The sequence below is a fragment of the Bos mutus genome, chromosome 25 (genome assembly GCF_027580195.1).
Source record: "Bos mutus isolate GX-2022 chromosome 25, NWIPB_WYAK_1.1, whole genome shotgun sequence".
NCBI classification, from domain to species: domain Eukaryota; kingdom Metazoa; phylum Chordata; class Mammalia; order Artiodactyla; family Bovidae; genus Bos; species Bos mutus.
This window is the reverse complement of record NC_091641.1, coordinates 21936586-21956797: the sequence shown is the minus strand read 5'-3', so window position 1 is coordinate 21956797 and position 20212 is coordinate 21936586. Positions and strand designations below refer to the sequence as shown.

The 20212-nt window shown below is 40.0% G+C and overlaps 1 protein-coding gene across 1 annotated transcript in view; it reads left to right on the top strand.

The window, feature by feature from the left end:
• LOC106701274 (transmembrane protein 180) overlaps positions 1 to 20212 on the top strand; it is a 35677-nt gene that overhangs the window by 14209 nt on the left and 1256 nt on the right. The window contains exon 5 of the mRNA XM_014481025.2: positions 2537 to 2659. Coding sequence (XP_014336511.2) covers positions 2537 to 2659 — 123 coding nt within the window. The remainder of the gene's footprint in view (positions 1 to 2536; positions 2660 to 20212) is intronic.

Genomic DNA, 20212 nt, shown 5'->3' with positions numbered 1-20212 from the left:
AGTAATGTCTCTTAATGTAACTTAAATTGAAGGAAGCTTTGCCAACCCAACTTGGTGATTTCTTCTTTAAATAATTTCTTCCATGTTTCAGAGTTTGTTGCTAAGTCATATTTGGAGTGATGAGCAAGAAGGTGAGCTCCTTATGTTTCAGAACTATGTCCCTGATGCCTAGAAAAATGACAGACTTAAATCAGTTTAAAAAAAATAAATTAACAGGAAGAAATGTCAGTAAACATCTTTTAACACTCAAATTCTTTTTGAATGAAACTGGGTACTAACGAATAAAATGCCTCAAACAGTTGGAAAGGGAAGGGCACCAATATTTACCAAATGCCAGTGTGTACAAGCACTGTATGGCTTTTGCTCATTCAAGTTTCATACCAGCTGTGTGTGGTGGACATTATTGACTCAAAAAATATTTATTGATTGCCTCCTGTATGTCAGGCCCTGTGGTCAATGCTAAGGATACAATACAGCAGGTTTTGTAGTAGCAAATCCCTTTTAAAAACATACTCTCCTATGCACATGCTGGATGCTTCTGACTGAATGGCTATTCTTGAAGAGACATATGCTTTTCTGCTCCCATAAGTTGTATCCTTACTAAGAGTCAGTACTTTTTGTTTCAAATTGGTTAATGTCAGATGCAATTGTTATTATAATTCCATTTGTGCTGTGCTAAGTTGCTTCAGTCGTGTCCAGATCTTTGTGACCCTATGGACTGGAGCCTGCCAGGCTCCTCTGTCCATGGAATTTTCCAGGCAAGAATACTGGAGTGGGTTGCCATTTCCTCCTCCAGGGGACCTTCCCAACCCAGGGATCGATCCCAGGTCTCTTATGTCTCCTGCATTGGCAGTCAGATTCTTTACCACTAGCTACACCTGGAAAGCCCTATAATTACATGTAGTTACATTTATATTTTATAAACTTAGGAAATATATGTATGAAATTAAGCACTTCTATGAAAACTAAGTTAAATGCTTTAGAACGACTTGATAAAGTATAAAAAAATTACTATCAAACCTGATGTCTTGAGAACTTTAAATGTTTAGGGAAATAGAAAAATCTAAAAGTATTCTGTATTCAGAATGCCTTGTAAACAACTGTAGGTTCTCTCTATAATTGATGGTAGAAACCATAGATCCTGTTGTACGGATAGTGTATGTGCCAGAAAGATAGCACAGCACTTTCATCCGTGGACCTGTACTCAAAAAAAAAAAAAAAAAAGATAAGAGAATGAATATAGTTAAGTTGAAATAGAATGGTCAATGTCTCATCTTCTGAAAATGATTTTTTTTTGCTTCAGTCAACTGTTGTCCTGATCATGTCAGATAAGAACTTAGAGAGCCAAAGCAGATATAACCCTTGCCCTTGTGACTCTGATGGTCTAGTGGAGGCAGTTATCTACATCAGTTATCTACTGCCGACAGTTATCTTCTTATATTATCATGAAATCATAATTATCCTCATTTTTACAAAGCTAAAACTCTTGAGGCGTTAACGTTCCCAGGGTAATGTAAGCACAGATTGAAGAACTAGGGATGAAACTCAAGGTCTTACGGCCAGATCCATCTTCTTCCAGTTCTCTGGCCTCATCTTTTCTCTTTCCTTTTCTTTTTTCTTCCCTTTCTTCACCTCCCCCGTTTCTTCTCTCCTTCTTCCTTAGTTGCAAGTTTTCCATCATTGGTTGAAACATGGACAAAATTTCCGTTTATTCAGGCAATGCCCTTGATTTATTTTATATGATGTAACTTAATTATCACAAAATGATATGGCAGGATTCTCACTGAGAATGTATTAAAGTAATCCTTTAGAAAATTTGAGGAGGAAGACTTCGGTGTGAATCCCAGGTCTATTAGTTGCTAGCTGCATGTCTGTGCAGAACCTAGTCTGTCCCCCAGCCCTACAACAGAAGTGATGATACCTTCCTCACAAGATTGTGGGGCTTCTGTGAAATAATACATGTTGTTGCTGGAAGTATTGTGGGTTCAGTTGCAGACCAGTGCAATAAAGCAAATATGGCACTAAGGCAAGTGACAAATTTCTTGCTTTTCCAATGCATATAAAAGTTATGTTTATACTATATGGTAGTTTTTTAAGTATGCAATAGCATTGTGTCTAAAAATGTACATACCTTAATCTAGAAATTCTTTCTTGCTAAAAAATGAAATGTCCAAACTACAGTAGTAACATCAGAGATCATTGATTACAGATCACTGTAACAAATAGAATAATAATGATAACATTTGATATATGGCAAGAATTACCAAAATGTGACTCAGAGGCAGAAAGTGAGAAAATTCTGTTGGAAAAACAGGCTTGTTCAATGCAGGTTTATGACAACTGTGCATTATCAGATGATGGTCAGCATTTTATAGATTGTTTCTATTATTGTCTATTTAGGCTCAAAGAGGACCTAATAGTCTGAAAGGTCCTTGATACTTGTATACATATACATACATAGTGTATATACACTTACATATATACATCCATGTAGTTTGTGTGTGATGTAGACTTATGCTACTTCTTTCTGTTCCAGGTCACCCCTTTCCTCCATGGTCTTTGGCATCAATGCTTTATTTACCAAACCTGCTCAGTCTTTAGCTCCCATGGTGATACTCTCAAGGCTAAACCAGTTTGGATACGGAAACCCAAACAAAAGGTAGAGTAAAAAAAACACTTTGGAATAATGTAATAGAAATATGAATGCAAACTCAACCTTTTACATTGATGACTGGGTGAGATCTCAGACTTTGGACAGTATAAGTCATTAACTTACAGGTTGTGAGTAAATTATAATAAAAAATATTAATGTCAAACAAACTTCAGTAGGGATACCTTTGAAGTGAAGTAAAGTGAAAGTTGCTCAGTTGTGTCTGACTCTTTGGGACCCCATGGACTGTATAGTCTATGGAATTCTCCAGGCCAGAATACTGGAGTGGGTAGCCTTTCCCTTCTCCAGGAGATCTTCCCAACCCAGGGATTGAACCTAGGTCTCCCGCATTGCAGGCAGATTCTTTGCTAGCTGAGCCACAAGGGAAGCCCAAGAATACTGGAGTGGGTAGCCTATCCTTTCTCCAGCAGATCTTCCTGACCCAGGAATCAAAACAGGGTCTCCTGCACTGCAGGCGGATTCTTTACCAACTGAACTATCAGGGAAGCCTTTAAGGGTATTCTTTAAATTATGTATGCTACAAATGTCAACATAATTCACACTAAACTACATACGGATTGCTTTTCTATGTCATTCACTCATTTATCATTCCATTCCACAAATGTTTCTGAGGGCCTGCTGTTATCTGCCAGGTTCAAAGGTGCTGGGGATACAAGATAAATAAGGAGTCTCCATGGAGCCCCACAGCTTGCAAAACACTGTCTAAGGCCGCACCAGCCTTTGGTGATAACAGGACACTGTGGCAATGCAGGGAAGAGGTTCCTACCTACTTCTGTCTGCCTAAAGTCAGGGAGCCCTTTGCAAAAGAAAGGTTTCTTGAGCTGAATTTTGGAGGTTGGGTGGATTTTCTCTTCTGAACCCAGAGGAATGTCATTCCAGGCAGAGAAAACAGTGTGGCAAGTGTTTGGAAGCATGAGAGAATGCTCACGAAGGTATTCATGTATTCAGTTGACAAACATGGTCCAGAGCCTGCCACATCCTAGGCTCCGTGATAAGGCAGTGAACAGCAGGGAACAAAACAACAGAAGCCTCTGCCCTCCCAGAGCTTATGTTCTAGCGTGAGGAAGGCAGACAAGAAATTAGCTAAGTAAAATACATAGTGTGTTAGTCGGTGAGAAGTCCTGTGGTGAAAAATAAAACAAGAAGAACAGGAAGGCTTGGGGAAAGCTGCATTTTTACATAAGGTGATGGGGAAGTCTCACTGCCAAGTAGGTGACATTTGAATAAAGACCTGAAGGAAGGTGGGAGGGAAGCGGGGTGCTCTCCAGCAGGAGTGTTCCCGGCAGAAAGAACAGTGAGTGCAGAGGCGCTGAAGTGCAGCAGGCCTGGCACTCGGCCTGATGAGGAGGCTCCCTGTGTGGCTGGAGCAGAGTGAGCAGGTGGAGACCAAATCCGCTGGTCTTTGCAGCCCTTCTTTATTGCTCTGGTTTCACTACGAGGTAAATGGTGATGGTGAGGTAGTGGAGGATTTATTCATTTGTTTATCTGACATTTTTTAGAGCAGTTTTTTTAAAAAGGATTCTTTATTATGATTGGGCTTCCCTGATGGCTCTGAGGGTAAAGCGTCTGCCCACAATGCGGGAGACCCGGGTTCGATCCCTGGGTTGGGAAAATCCCCTGGAGAAGGAAATGCCAACCCACTCCAGTATTATTGCCTGGAGAATCCCATGGATGGAGGAGCCTGATAGGCTACAGTCCATGGAGTCACAAAGAGTGGGTTTCTGACTGAGCGACTTCACTTTTCACTTTGGTTATTATTATTGGCTGCACTGGGTCTTCTTTGCTTTTGTTTGGCCTTTCTCCAGTTGCAGTGAGCGTGGGCTACTATTCCTTGTAGTACACAGGCTTCTCATTGTGGTGGCTTCTCTGGTTGTGGAGCACAGGCTCTAGGCTGCTCCGGCTTCCACCATTGCCGCGTGCGGGCTCTAGGGCTCCTCAGCTTCAGTAGTTACGGCTCACAGGCTCTAGAGCACTGGTTTAGCAGCTGTGGAGCACAGGCTTAGTTGCTCTTTGGCACGTGGAATCTTCCCGGACCAGGAATCGATTCCGAGTTCCCTGCATTGGCAGGCAGATTCTTATACTCTGTGCCACCACGGAAGTCCTAGAGCAGTTTTAGGGTCACAGCAACATTAGGCAGAAAGTACACAGAGTTCCTATAAATTCTCTGCCCTCCCACACAAACAGCTTCCTCCACTATCAGCATCCCCAACCAGAGTGGTACATAATCCATGAGCCTACATCCTTATCACCAAGGTCCGTAGTTTACATTAGAGTTTGTGCTTGGTGTTACATACTCTATGGATTTTGACAAATAACTCATAGAATAATGACATATGGACAGTGACATGTATCTACCATTACAGTATTATACAGAATAGTTTTACTGCCCTAAAAATCCTCTGTGATCTGTATATCCATCCCTCCTTCCCCCCAACACTGATAGCTACTGATCTTTTTACTGTCTCCATAGTTTTGCCTTTTCCAGAATGTCATACAGTTGGGATCATACTTTTCCTATTGGCTTCTTTCACTTAGTAGTACACATCTAAGATCCCTCCATTTCTTTTCATGGTTTGATAGCTGATCGAACCTGGGTCTCCTGTATTGCAGGCAGATTTTTTACTGCCCGAGCCACCAGGGCAGCCCTAATTTCTTTTTCGCACTGAATAAATATCCCACTGTGTAGATGTACCCTAGTTTGTTTATTCATTCACCTACTGAAAGACATCTTAGTTGTTCCCAGGTTTTGGCAATTATAAAGAAAGCAGCTATAAACATCATGCGCAGGTTTTTGTGTGGACACAAGTTTTCAACTCCTTTGGGTCAAGACCAAGGAACACAATTGCTAGGTAATATTATAAACATATGTTTCATTTTCTAAGAAACTGCCAACCTGTTTTCCAAAGTGACTATACCATTTTAATTTCTCACTGGCAAGGAACCGGGAGTTCTTGTTTCTCCACATCCTTATCAACATTTGGTATTGACAGTGTTCTGGATTTTGGCCATCCCAATAGGCGTATAGTGGTATCTCATTTTAATCTGCAATTCGCTAATGACACATTATCTGGAACATCTTTTCACATAGTTATTTGCCAACTGTATGTCTTTGGTGAGGTATCTGTTCGGGTCTTTGGCCCATATTTAAATCAGGTTGTTAGTTTTCTTATTGCTGAGTTTTAAGATCTCTTTGTACGTTTTGGGTATCAATCCTTTGTTTGATATGCCTTTTGCAAATATTTTCTCCCATGTATGACTTGTCTTCCCATTCTCTTGACAGTGTCTTTGGCAAAACAGAAGTTTTTAATTTTAATGAAGTCTAGCCTATCAATGACTCTTTCATGTACTATGCTTTTCATGATGTATCTAAAAAGTCATTGCCACATAGATTTTCTATTCTTCAAGGAATTTAAATAGTTTTGCATTTTACGTTTAGCCCTGTGATCTGTTCTGAGTTAATTTTTGTAAAAGGTAAAAGATCTACCTCTAGGTTAATTTTTGGCATGTAGATGTCTAATATCATTTGTTGAACCTGTTCCTCATTTTATTTGCTCCTTTGTCAAAGATCAGTTGATTGTATTTATGTGGGACTATTTCTGGCCTCTCCACTCTACTCCACTGATCTGATTATCTACTCTTCTGTCAATATCACAGTATATTTTTTCTCTTCCAGTTTTACTGAAATATAATTGACATACAGCTGAATAAGTTTAAGGTGCAAAGCCTGATTTGTCTTACATACAACAGGAAATGACTGTCACAAGTTTCATGAATATCCATCATCTCATATATTGATAGACATAACAGTGTCTTATTACTGTAGATTTATAATAAGTCATGATGTCAAGTAATACCAATCCATTGACTTTATTCCTTTTCAGTGCTGCATTGGCTATTTTTCATCTTTCTCATATAAAACTTATGATCAGTTTGTTGATACCCACAAAATAATCTTCTGGAATTTTGTTACAGCTTGTGTTGAACCTATAGATCAAGTTAGGAAGAACTAACATCTTGACAGCACTGAGTTTTCCCTATCCACGAACATGGAATATCTGTTTATTTAGTTTATCTTTGATTTCTTTCATATTTTGTTAGATTTATATCTAAGTATTTCATTTTGGGGGGTGCTAATGTAAATGGTATAGTACTTTTAGTTTTAAGTTCCATTGCTGGTATGAAAGTGAAAAGTGAAAATGTTAGCCACTCAGTAGAGTCTGACTCTTTGTAACTCCATGAACTGTAGTCCACCAGGATCCTCTGTCTATGGAATTCTCGAGGCAAGAATACTGGAGTGGGTTGCCATTTCCTTCTCCAGGGGATCTTCCCAACTGAGGGTTTGAACCCAGGTCTCCTGCATTGCAGGCAGATTCTTTACCCTCTGAACCACCAGGGAACCAGGAAAGCAATTGATTTTTGTATGTTAACCTTTTAACCTGCAACCTTGCTATAAATGCTTGTTTGTTTCAGAGATTGCTTTTTTGTTTTGAGTTGTTGGTTCTTTTGGATTTTCTACAGACAGGAATTGATTTTTTAAAGTTTTCCTTATACCCCTCATATCTCTATTACAAATATTTTCAAATATACAAAAAGGTTGAAAAAGTTGTACAGTGAAAACATATACTCACCACCTAAATTCAACTATATCTTACTATATCGATTTTGGCACATACAGATAAAAGTATCCATCCTTTTACCTATATATATCAGGTCATTTTGTTTTTCTTCAGAACTTTTAAAAAAATTTATTTATTTTTTAATTGAGGATAATTGCTTCACAGAATTTTGTTTTCTGTCAAACCTAAACATGAATCAGCCATAGGTATACATATATCCCCTCCCTTTTGAACTTACTCCCTATCTCCCTCCCCTGTTTTTCTTCATAACTTTTTATTATGAAAAATTTTAAACACAAATTGAAATAAAAATATTGAGAAAATCCAGGCACCCACTCCTTAGATTCAACAGTTTTGAACTGTGCCCTATCAGCTTTATCTGTGTTTATGTGTATATAATATGTATTTCTGGAGAAAGGCATGGCAACCCACTCCAGTATTCTTGCCTGGAGAATCCAATAGACAGAGGAGCCTGGCAGGTTATAGTCCATAGGGTTGCATAGAGTCAGACATAACTAAAGCGATATAGCATGTATATATGCATAACATGTATTTGGTTAAGTTGCAAATGGAGTAGCATGTCATATATCTTATAGCTTATGTACATCTTATAGTTTAGCTTACATGTCCTAAAAATGAAAGCATCTTGCTTGAAGAGTTTTGAGCACCGTAATGACCTGATTGGACTTACCGTTTAATAGCATCCTTCTGGCTGCTGTGAGAAATAGGTGAATGAGAGGAGTGAGACATGGGAAACCTGAAGTTTAATAACACATGATATATTATTGTGCTTGATGGCAGCTGGAGGGAGGTGAGACTGGAAAGGTCGGGGGCTGAGGCTGCTTTTACAGTCTCTCAGTCATATTCATCAGCGTGTCCCAAATGTGATGACTTTTAAACTTCTGTTATGTGAGTACTCTATGTACTATTATTTACTTAACATTTTTCTTTAAATTTATTTTAAATCATAAACTTAAAAATCATAAGCAAAAGTATACATGATATATATGTAAAACTGAATCATTTTGCTATATACCTGAAACTAACACAACATTGTAAGTCAACTATACTTGAATAAAAATTAAATTAAATTACTTAAAAAGTATACATGGAATCATTTATTTGGTGGGTTTCATTTTCTTAACAAATTTAAGTACTTAAAATAAAAAGAACTATTGTGTATCATCTGCAAATTATCACATGTACTACCAGGAGTACAGACACTGTACTTTGGGAAAGACTACTGGAGGTAAAGGAAGTCATTGAAGACTTTTAAACCTGGGCAAGACATAATCTGAATTTTGTTTTAAAGTATTCTATAAAGGACTGGAGGGGGGAGGGAATTAAACCCTAGTTACTGGTCACCTATTATAGAAACAGTGCTCAGGATACAAAGATAAATAGGTTGCTGCCACTGAGGAGCCTACAGTCTAGTAAAGGTGATAGATTACAAGGACAGGCAATTGCAGAACAGAGTGGTAGGCGCCATAATTAGAAGTACATACAACATACAACAGTGGCTAAAATGTGGGTGTGACAGACACTGCTTCAGAAACCAAGTCCCGGAAAGCTGTACACAGGAAAAGATGCTTCAGTCATTTCAGAGGAGACAGTAATACTATAATGAAGACATTAATACTATAAATGAAGACTGGAAGTAACCAGGGAAGAGAATGAATATTGCAAAGCATGGACATGTGAAATGATGGGGCATTCATTCAACAAATATTTACTGAACTTACCTGTATACCAGCTCCTGTGCTGAGCCCAAAGAACATAGAGACGAGATGCAGACCCTTCTCTGAGTAAGCTCACAGTTAATGATAGTGAAAATCATAATGCTATGTGTTAGGTGTTATCGATATAAGTAAGTGTGGGATGCTGTGGAAGAACACATTATCTGAGCACATATTTCAGACTGGGTAGCAAGGAAATGATCTCAGATGAACTGTGAAAATGTAGCAGGAGTCTGTGCAAGTACAGAGAGGCCACCTGACATGCTTGGAGGAACTGCACATGGTTCAGCAGAGTTTGAGAAGTGTGGATTTGCTCCTTAAAGGAATGAACTATTATTGTTGTTAAACCAAGGGGTAATAATGTTATACTTGCCTTTGAATACATCACCCTGGAGATGTGGAGAATGGTTTGAAGTGAGGTTAGCCAAATCTTAGAGAAAGAATAATTTGAAGGCCAGAGTTGGTTTTATATGAGAAATGCTGATGAAGGCCTGAGCTAAAGCACTTTCATGTGGAAGGTGAGGAGAAGCCCGACCCTAGAGAGATTAGGGCATCAGAATCAACAGAATTTAGTAATCCTTGGATTTGGAGGCATGACTGATAATTGGGTAACTGTGTGTTAAGCAATGAGTGTCACATATGAAAGAATTGTATGTGGACTGTTCTGGAACACATTTTTTGGTAGAACTTGAAGAAACTCTCAGTCTTAGCTTCTCCATCTAGCAAGTGAATGTTTTCTACCTCCAATAGGGAAGCTGCTTGAAATCCCAGTAGCCTTAAAAGCCTCAAACCATGTTGCAGAAGAAAACCATGGTGACTATTAATAAAAGGGGAGAGGAACAGACTCTGGGGTAGAAAGGACTCAAAGCTCATTTGCTGGTGGATGTGAGAGCAATGGAGAGAAAAAGAGTGCACTTACTTGGTGCTCCTCCAAATCTTCTTTGAGAAACACAAGCTCTAAAGCAATGGTTCTCAAGCATGTTGCACACTGGAATCGCTTGGAGTCTGAAAAAGTCCTGATACCCAGGTGACACCTTTGACTAGTGAAATTGGACTCTCTGGGGGTGAGATCTGGGCATCAGTACTTCTAAAAGCTCCCTCGCTTGTTCTAGTGTGCAGCCGATGTGGAGGACCTACAGACTGACTTCCTTGAAAACAGAGGCCCTGGAGACTAATTTTTGTTGACTCAGGCATAGATATGTTGACAACCAGACACGCTGGCAGCCTAGTCTTGTGATATCATAAGCATTTTTTAGAGTTATCAACTTGTTCAGGGCACTCAAGTATCATTCATCTTTGATAATTTGACGTTTGGCATCTCGTGGCCTCACATAGTTATTGCCAATCTGAAAGGGTCCGACTGAAGTCCAGAGGCAACTGTATACTTAGCAGGATATGGGCTGATGATCAGAGAGTGCTATGAGAGTCACCAGTGTGACAAAGTTAGCAAAAATGTCTATTTGAAGTAAATTTCCTCCTTGCAAGTGAGTTTTCTGATTAATATTTTACTATTACAGTATACAGAGCTATTTGGTTCAGGGATATTATTCTCTCCAACTGTGAATTTTGAAAGATGGTCTGTGACTCTTTGTTATAGTTAGAGAAATGTTTGTTCTGCAGGGGGTAGATTGTTTTTCTAAGTTTAGTAAATCTATGCAGTAACCTGTAAATGTAATGGTTCAACTTGTTATTATTGGAGATTCATAAGAGAGGTACTTAGGCAAGAAAAGCAACATGTCTTCTCTTCTAATTATAGGGGATAAGGTATTTCATGTAGTAATATTAGAAATTGATTGCCTGATTAGTTTATACATGCAGTTTCTATTTAAAAATTGCAAGAAAGTCCACACTTTTCATACAAAATAAACAACAGTGAAATTCTAGTGTATTATAGAAAAAGGACTACTCTGTCCATTTGGTCAATTAATTATGCTTGCATGCTTTTATTAGCAAACATTTGCGGGGTACCTACTGGATGTTAGCACTGAGCTGGAAGCCGAGATAAAGGAGTTGTACGACATGCTGCCTTTTCTCCTTTTAGTAGTTCACGTGGTGTTAGTGGGGGAGGCAGACCGGAAAGTCCAGGGCAATGAGCCAAGTCCAAGGTTAAGAGGCGCACACCGTGCAGGAGGAGCACAGACTTGGCCCTCGGGGGCTCAGCCCTGGGCTGACTCCATGTGGTAGCACTGTCTTTTAGCCCTGGCCAAATTCCTGCCGCTTGCTGCATATTCTGCAATAGAAACATACATTTTCCCAATGGTCAAAGTCTGTCAATTTCCTTGCTGAATTACAGTGTCATCTGTAAACACTTTACAGGAACTGTAAATAAGATCCTTCACATACCCAAATAGAGTCTTCTAGATCAATCTGCCATACATACAAATGTGTTTTTAAATATTATATATGCAGCCTTCCTTTTTCTTGTCTTTTGTTCTGGAAGCCTCACAATAGATACTTCCCAAATTATACTTGCAACAAAAGTTCAGGAAATGACTTTTCTCTTAATAACAGAGTAAACAATACTGTCTTCAACTCTAGCAAAGAAGCAGAACCAAGATGAGTTGCTTCAGGGTGAATATCTGACAAAAAAAAAAAAAAAAACCTCAACTCTTGCTTTTTTAAAAAACAAATTTTAATTGCTGGAAAATTGCTTTACAGTGTTGTCATGGTTTCTGCCATACAACAGGGCAAATCAGCCATAATTATACATATGCCACCTCCCTCTTGAGCCTCCCTCCCCTCCCACCAACCCACCCTTAGATCATCAGAAAGCATCTGGCTGGGCTCCCTGTGTTACACAGCAGCTTCTCACAAGCTATCTGTTTGACACATGCTAGTGTATATATGTCTATGCTACTTTCTCCACTCGTCTCACTCTCTCCTTCCCTCACTATGACCACAAGTCTGTTCTCTATATCTGCGTCTCAACCCTATGTTTTTTAAATAACGAAAGCATTCTTGGTATTTAACTCTATGTAGTTAATCATTAGAATCAATTTTAAAACTGTTTTTTTGAAAACAAGTACTTGCCATAGAGATTTACCATAGTGACAGCCTGGAGATCCTTGGGCATGAATCTATCCTGATTTCTGTTTCATATTAGGATGAAATCAGTAGTCTTATTTAGTGTTAAAGATTACGTTACCTAGGGTAGAAATGAACTAGTCTTATGTATTATACTTGGTTCTGGTGGATTTTGTTCTCTCAGAGTATCAAAACTATGTTATACTGTTGATTCTGTTGTAGTTATGATATGCTTATTGTGAATTTCTTTATTAAAGTTTTACATATTCTTGTTTTATGAGGCTGTTGATGAAGCACAGAGGACTAAAAAGGAAAAAAAAAAATAGCCCTTTCTCTGAGGAGTTTATGCATCTTGCTATAGTATCACTAGGAGAGCTAGAAATACTCAGCAATTTAGAACTCTCCATGTGTTCAGAGCCTCAAATTTTGTACTTTGGTGAGACATGACTTTCACCTTCCCCATCACTGTCTGTTTGGGAACAAAAGATTAAAATATATACAAAATATCTTACAGTTGTTGATATGAACTGTGTACATATAAGGATATGGGCTTCCCAGGTGGCTCAGTGGTAAAGAATCCACCTGGCAATGTAGGAGCTGCAGGAGATGTGGGTTCGGTCCCTGGCTTGGGAAGATCCCCTGGAAAAGGAAATGGCAACCCACTCCAGTATTCTTGCCAGGATAATCCCATGGACAGAGGAGCCTGGTGGGCTACAGTCGTGGGGTTGCTAAGAGTCAGACATGACTGAGCATGCATGCACATATAAGCATGTATGTTCGTTGGGGTTGCTAGAAAGAATATTGGGATAATCAGTCTTTTTTTTTTAGAATTTAAGAAATGTTTATTATTTGGCTGCACCAGGTATTACGTGCTACATATGGGATCTTTGAAGCAGCGTGTAGGAACACTTTTTACTTGCGGCATGTGGAATCTAGTTCCCTTACCAGGGATCACACCTGGCTCCCCTGCATTGAGAGTGCAGAGTCTTAGCCACTGGACCACCAGGGAAGTCCTGGGATAATCAGTTTTTAACGAGCTTCTTATAGTAAGTCCATATTCCACCTGTGATGAACATGTGAGCACTTGTAGCATTCCAAATTATTTGTAATATTTTGCCCAAAAGATTCTAATTGAAGCTGAAAAACTTTATTAATAGTGTCAGAAATGAGGCTGTGATGTGAAAATTTTTGTGTAGGAAATTTCTATCTGGAATTTCATTGGACCATAATAATATATATCCTGTGTTTTGCCACGGAATTATCAATGTTGTGTTGATTTTTTTCCCTATGGCTTACTTCTCTTCCTCTATAAATAAGGGTCATAATGTTTCATTGCAAAGGGACCGCCTGAGGACAAGATTATGTCCTAAGGAGGATATAACCAACACTAAAGATTTTTCTTTGGAGAAATATTATGATCGTATTTTTTTCCATTTAGTCTTTATAGTTGGAAACGTTAACAATAGCCTCCAACCTCTGGCAAAGAAAAACAGGTGTATCAGAAGTTAAATCCTTTTTTTTAAATATAAATTTATTTATTTTAATTGGAGGCTAATTACTTTATAATATTGTATTGGTTTTGCCATACATCAGCATGAATCCACCATGGGTGTACATGTGTTCCCCATCCTGAACCCCCCTTCCACCTCCCTCCCCATACCATCCCTCTGGGTCATCCCAGTGCACCAGCCCCGAGCATCCTGTATCATGCATCGAACCTGTACTGGTGATTCGTTTCATATATGATATTATACATGTTTCAGTGCCATTCTCCCATATCATCCCGCCCTCGCCCTCTCCCACAGAGTCCAAAAGACTGTTCTATACATCTGTGTCTCTTTTGCTGTCTCACATACAGGATTATCGTTACCTTCTTTCTAAATTCCATATGTATGTGTTAGTATACTGTATTGGTGTTTTTCTTTCTGGCTTACTTCACTCTGTATAAGAGGCTCCAGTTTCATCCACCTCATTAGAACTGATTCAAATGTATTCTTTTTAATGGCTGAGTAATACTCCATTGTGTATATGTACCACAGCTTTCTTATCCATTCATCTGCTGATGGACATCTAGGTTGCTTCCATGTCCTGGCTAGTATAAACAGTGCTGCGATGAACATTGGGGTATGCGTGTCTCTTTCAATTCTGATTTACTCCGTGTGTATGCCCAGCAGTGGGATCGCTGGGTCATAAGGCAGTTCTATTTCCAGTTTTTTAAGGAATCTCCACACTGTTCTCCATAGTGGCTGTACTAGTTTGCATTCCCACGAACAGGGTAAGAGGGTTCCCTTTTCTCCACACCCTCTCCAGCACTTACTGCTTGTAGACTTTGGGATAGCAGCCATTCTGACTGGTGTGATCTACCAAGTTCCTCTTTTTAACCTTTTGGCTGTAGTGGGTCTTTGTTGTGCACAGGCTTTCTCTGGCTGTGGCACGTGGGCTTCTGCTGTCGTGACTCAAGGGCTTCTTGTGGCAGTGCTTGACTTTCCCCCGTGTGGTCCCTGGGCTTCTCCTGTGGAGCGTGGGCTCTAGAGCACACAGGCTCAGTTGTTTGAGTAGCTGCAGCACACTGGCTTCTCCAGTTGCAGTGCATGGGCTTAGCTGCCCCACGGCATGTGGGATCTTAGTCACCCAACCAGGGATTGAACCTGCGTCCCTTGCAATGGAAGGCAGATTCTTAACCACTGGACCACCAGGGAAGTCCTTCTCAAGCTATTCTTTCTTGTTCTTGATATTTGTTGTAGACGGTTGTCTCTTCACAAGAGTTTCTGAATTCATTTCTGCAGAGAGTATATGACTTTCTCCTTCAAAAATGAGGGTTTTTTCCCTTATAATAAATTTATATTATAAATACCTTTTTTTTCCCCCTGGAGAGATCTTTAGTTTAAATCTAGATAAAAATCTCAGCTCCAAACAGCTGTGGAATGTTGGGTGATGTAATAAACCTGGCTAAGCCTTAGTGTCTTCTTCAGGGTTATTGTGAAAACCAGTAGCAATAAGAGGAAAATGTCAAACAGGGCCTGGCACACAGAACGTCTGCCCTGCGTGTTATGCCCTCACTCTTCTTACAAGGGGCTCATCAGGCTGACCCTGTGAGTGTGCTAAGCTGCTTCAGTTGTGTCTGACTCTTTGAGACCCTATGAATCACCCTAGAAAGGAGAAATTTCTTCTTGAGGAAGTAATAGCTCACGTGGACTCAGGTATTCTGGACCCTAATTCAAAAGACTGTATGGCCACAGAAACCATAGTTAGGTTTCTTTGGGCTTTTCCATCCTGGGCTCCTACTTCTTTGTAGGAGCACTCACAACACTGCTTTTGATATCAACTTCTTTAACAAGAGATGTTTATTTCTACACTACTAGCCATCAACATATTTCATTGATCCAATTGGGAAGCAACATTTCTAATTGTATACATTTTTGAGCTTATATTGATAGCAGAAAAGGAGAGTGGAAAGGAGGCCCACTTTGCTTTAGTTTTCAGATGTGGAAGAGCCCCAGTGTGATAGGTTTGGAGGTGACAGGATGACTTTTGTGGACCCCTTTACCTACAGAGCTGAATTTACAAATTGTTTAGCAAGGAAAGCTAAGCTAAGAAAGTAAGCTAAGATACCAGACAGTAATATTTTAGAATGTAATAAGCTGCAGGTAGATATTTTTCTTTCAAAAGTAGGTCATTGTGAGAGAAAATTGGGTGCAAACATTTTGCCATAAGCAAAGGTTCTTATTATAAGATAAATATATTTATCGTCTCTTTGCCTCCACTAGAACATAAACTTTGTTGAAAGTAAGAATCATTATTGATTTATTTACTCTACATTGTAAGAACCTAAATCAATAAGTGAGCAATAAATATTTGAGTGAATGAAATTATAAGCAGAGCTTCAGTATTATTTTTCTACCAGAGATTCATTTAAAAATGTTAAGGCTGGAACTGACTTTCTGAAAGCATAAAAAGGCCAACTGGTCACTCTGCTGCTGTTGAGTCACTAAGTCATGTCTGACTCTTTGCAACCCCATAAACGGCAGCATGCCAGGCTTCTCTGTCCATCACTATCTCCCAGAGTTTGCTCAAACTCATGCCCATTGAGTCAGTGATGCCATCTAACCATCTCATCTTCTGTCGTCCCCTTCTCCTCCTGCCCTCAGTCTTTCCCAGCAGCAGGGTCTTTTCTACTGAGTCAGCTCTTTGCATCAGGTGGCCAAAGTACTGGAGCTTCAGCTTCAGCATCAGTCGTAATGAATATTCAGGGTTGATTTCCTTTAGGATTTACTGGTTTGATCTCCTTCCCAAGAGTCTTCTTCAGCACTACAATTTGAAAGCATCAGTTCTTCAGCACTCAGCCTTCTTTATTGTCCAACTCTCACATCCGTACATGACTACTGGAAAAACCATAGCTTTGACTATACAGACTGCTGTCGGCAAAGTGATATCTCTGTTTTCAATACACTGTCTAGGTTTCCCTAGTAGCTCAGTTGGTAAAGAATCTGCCTCCAATGCAGGAGAGCCAGGTTCGATCCCTGGGTCGGGAAGATCCTCTGGAGAAGGAAATGGCAACCCACTCCAGTATTCTTGCCATGGAGAACTCCATGGACAGAGAGGAGCCCGGTGGGCTACAGTCCATGGGGTGGCAAAGAGTCGGACACGACTGTGAGAATAATTTTCACTTTCAGGTTTGTCATAGCTTTCCCTCCAAGGAGAAAGTGTCTTTTAATTTCAAGGCTGCAGTCACTGTCTGCAGTCACCATCAGCCTTCTTTGGAGTCCAGGAAAATAAAAATTTGTCTTTGTTTCAACTTTTTCCCCTTCAAAAATTTGCCATGAAGGGATAGGACCAGATGTCATGATCTTAGTTTTCTGAATGCTGAGTTTTAAGCCAGCTTTTCCCCTCTCCTCTTTCATTTTCATCAAGAGGCTCTTTCCTCCTTACTTTCTGCCATTAGAGTGCTATCATCTGCATATCTGAGGTTGTTGATATTTCTTCCAGCAACCTTGATTCCAGCTTGTGATTCATCCAGCTTGGTATTTCGAATGATGAGCTCTGCATATATGTTAAATAAGCAGGGTGACAATATAGTCTTGACGTGCTCCTTTCCCAATTTTGGAGCAGTCCATTGTTCCAAATCTGGTTCTAACTGTTGTTTCTTGTCCTGCATACAGGCTTCTCAGGAGACAGGTAAGGTGGTTTGATATTCTCATCTCTTTAAGAATTTTCCAGTTTGTTGTGATCCACACAGTCAAAGGCTTTAGCATAATTAATGAAGGAAGAGTAGATATTTTTCTGGAATTCCTTTGCTTTCCCTTGGCAATTTGATCTCTGGTTCCTCTGCCTTTTCTAAATCCAGCTTGAACATCTGAAGTTCTTGGCTCACATACTGTTGAAGCCTAGCTTGAAGGATTTTGAGCATTACCTTGCTAGCATGTGAAATGAGCACAGTTGTATGGTAGTTTGAACATCCTTTGGAATTGCCCTTCCTTGGAGTTGGAATGAAAACTGATCTTTTCCAGTCCTGTGGCCACTGCTGAGTTTTCCAAATTTGCTGGCATATTGAGGGCAGCAGTTTAAAAGCATCATCATTTAGGATTTGAAATAGTTCAGCTAGAATTCCATCATGTCCACTGGCTTTGTTCATGGTAATGCTTCCTAAAGGCCCATTTGACTTCACATTCGAGGATATCTGGACTCTAGATGAATGACCACACCATTGTGGTTATCCGGGTCATTAAAACCTTTTTTGTATAGTTCTGTGTATTCTTGCCACCTCTTCTTAATCTCTTCCTCGTCTATTAGGTCCTTACTGTTTCCATCCTTTATGGTGCTATCCTTGCATGAAATATTCCCTTGGAATCTTCAATTTTCTTGAAGAGATCTCTTTTTTCCCCCCATTCTATTGTTCCCCTCTATTTCTTTGTATTGGCTTAAGAAGCCCTTCTTATCTCTCCTTGCTATTCTCTAAGTTCATCCGTATCCCAGTAGAGGGTATGCAATGTGAAAGAGGAAAAGAAATTCTCTAAATCATGGGCATCTCTCCCAGATTAGAATAACATCTTAAAAGAAAGAGGAAATCTTAAGAAAAGAGCAGGAAGATCAAGGAAATTTTTGAAGAGCATCAAGTGATTCAGTGAAGTAATATGGAAATGAAAATGGTTGCAGCTTCAGTAATAATGGTGTCAGCCTTGAAAGCATTGGGGGTTAGACTACAACATGGTATTTATCAAACTACCTTAGTCATTTAAATGTTCATTCTGCTGCCTTCCCTTGAACTTCCAGCCTACAGCTCTCTCCCTGTAATGTTGTCAGCACACTCACTGGAGGCTTTGCGCCTGCAGATTATCACAGATGTTCTCTACGCCTCCTCTCACCCTGGAGAAAAAGAGAAAAAGACAATTCTGTCTTTAAGATCAGAAATCTCCCAGAGAGAACCCATATCAGCTGGAATCTAATTTCTTGATATTTCTGAAACTGGAATCTGCTATAACTAGAGAATGCAGAAGGACAATAGGTCCTATTGTTAAGCACTCAGATAAAAAGCACACAGGTGCCTCAGCCAAGCACAAACCAGTCTTTTCATGAAACACTGGGCTTTGAGCACATACTGTATAATTCCTTGACTAGCAGTTCATGGTCATGGTTCTGTGGTTTTTTTGTTCACTAAAGGTCTTGATTAGGCCACTTCCTTTCTTTTTCTCTGTGTTTAAGAAGTGTGTGATTTAGCCTGTGACAAAGTGGAACTTGGTCTTCCCTGGTGGCTTCAGTGGTAAAGAATCTGCCAAGGCAGAAGATGCAAGTTCAATTCCTGGTTCTGGAAGATTCCCTTGGTGAAGCAAATGGCAACCCACTCCAATATTCTTGCTTGGGAAATCTTACGGATAGAGGAGCCTGGCTGGCTATAGTCCATGGAGTTGAAAAGAGGCAGACATGACTTAGTGACTGAACAACAATACTAACAACGTGGAACCTGATTTTCCCTTACTTTTTGGCATCTTGCACCCACTGTTGACCCAGTCCCCCGATCTGGTCTGTCTTGTGGTTCCAGTCAGTGAGTAGTCAAAGGTGGGGAGAGAAGCATCATGTTTCTACATATATACATCAAGTTCAAAAGTATCGTCATGACCTTGTCTTCTCATTCTCGAAATCTGTGATCAGTCTTTCAAACTTCCTGTGTCTTTCTTAGTAATGACCAATTAGAAATAACTGAATCCCATCCCTATAGTGGTCGGAGGCCAAATTATGGTAATTTGGACATACGTGCCAATGGTAAAGATACAATTTTCAGGCCAGTTTAGCTGCAAGTGACAGAAACTCAGTGGAAGTAAGATCAAATGAAAAAGGAACTTACCAGCTCATATAATTGAAAAGTCAGACAGAGCTGGGCTTGGTGTAAGTAGTACTCAAATGATGTTAGGAATCTGTTTCTCTGCCCGTGACTTTCCCTCTGTGTTGAGTGCAAACTTTTACCACGTGGCAGCAAGGTAACCCCAGGTTTACATGGGCTTACAGACTCAGATCCTAGAGGAAACATTTGTCCCAGTAGCACAGCAGAAGCTCTGAGCTGGACTCTGAAAGGCTTTGCATGAGTCACATGTGCATTCCTGAGACAGTAGCTATAGCCTGACTCTGACCAGGTCTCGGTGTATGCCTGACATTGGGGTGGGAGCAGGGTAGTCGACGTCCAATGAATCTTCAGGACTGAAACAGGCTTACTGTGGAAGAGGGCAGAAGATTTTTCTTAAAGGAAGAAATGCTAGGAAGACAAAACACCATGTGCACCTAGAAATGAAGCTTTCCATCGATAGTCTGGGTGGAGCAGAAATGTAACTGAATCCTGACAGCATTATGGGCTCCTCTGTTACTTCTAGAGGCTACAGTCAGCATGTGTTGGGAAGTCCAGTTGATGGCCCACGTCTTTGTGATTGTCTCAGAGCCCAGAAAGTAACAGCAGAGGAGCAAAGAATGGGAAAGTCATAGTCATCAATTCTTGGATTGAGTAGGACTCAAGGTGAAGAGTGGTTTTGTGAAGCAGTAATAGGAAGCAAACACAATCCAGTCCAGAGCGCCCAAGACTTTCCTGCCTGTGGCCTTTAGAGGTGGAGGTAGCAATGCTTGGATGTTTTCCCATGATTCTACTCAGAGGTCTTCTAGTTAATATCTACTTATTCTTCAGG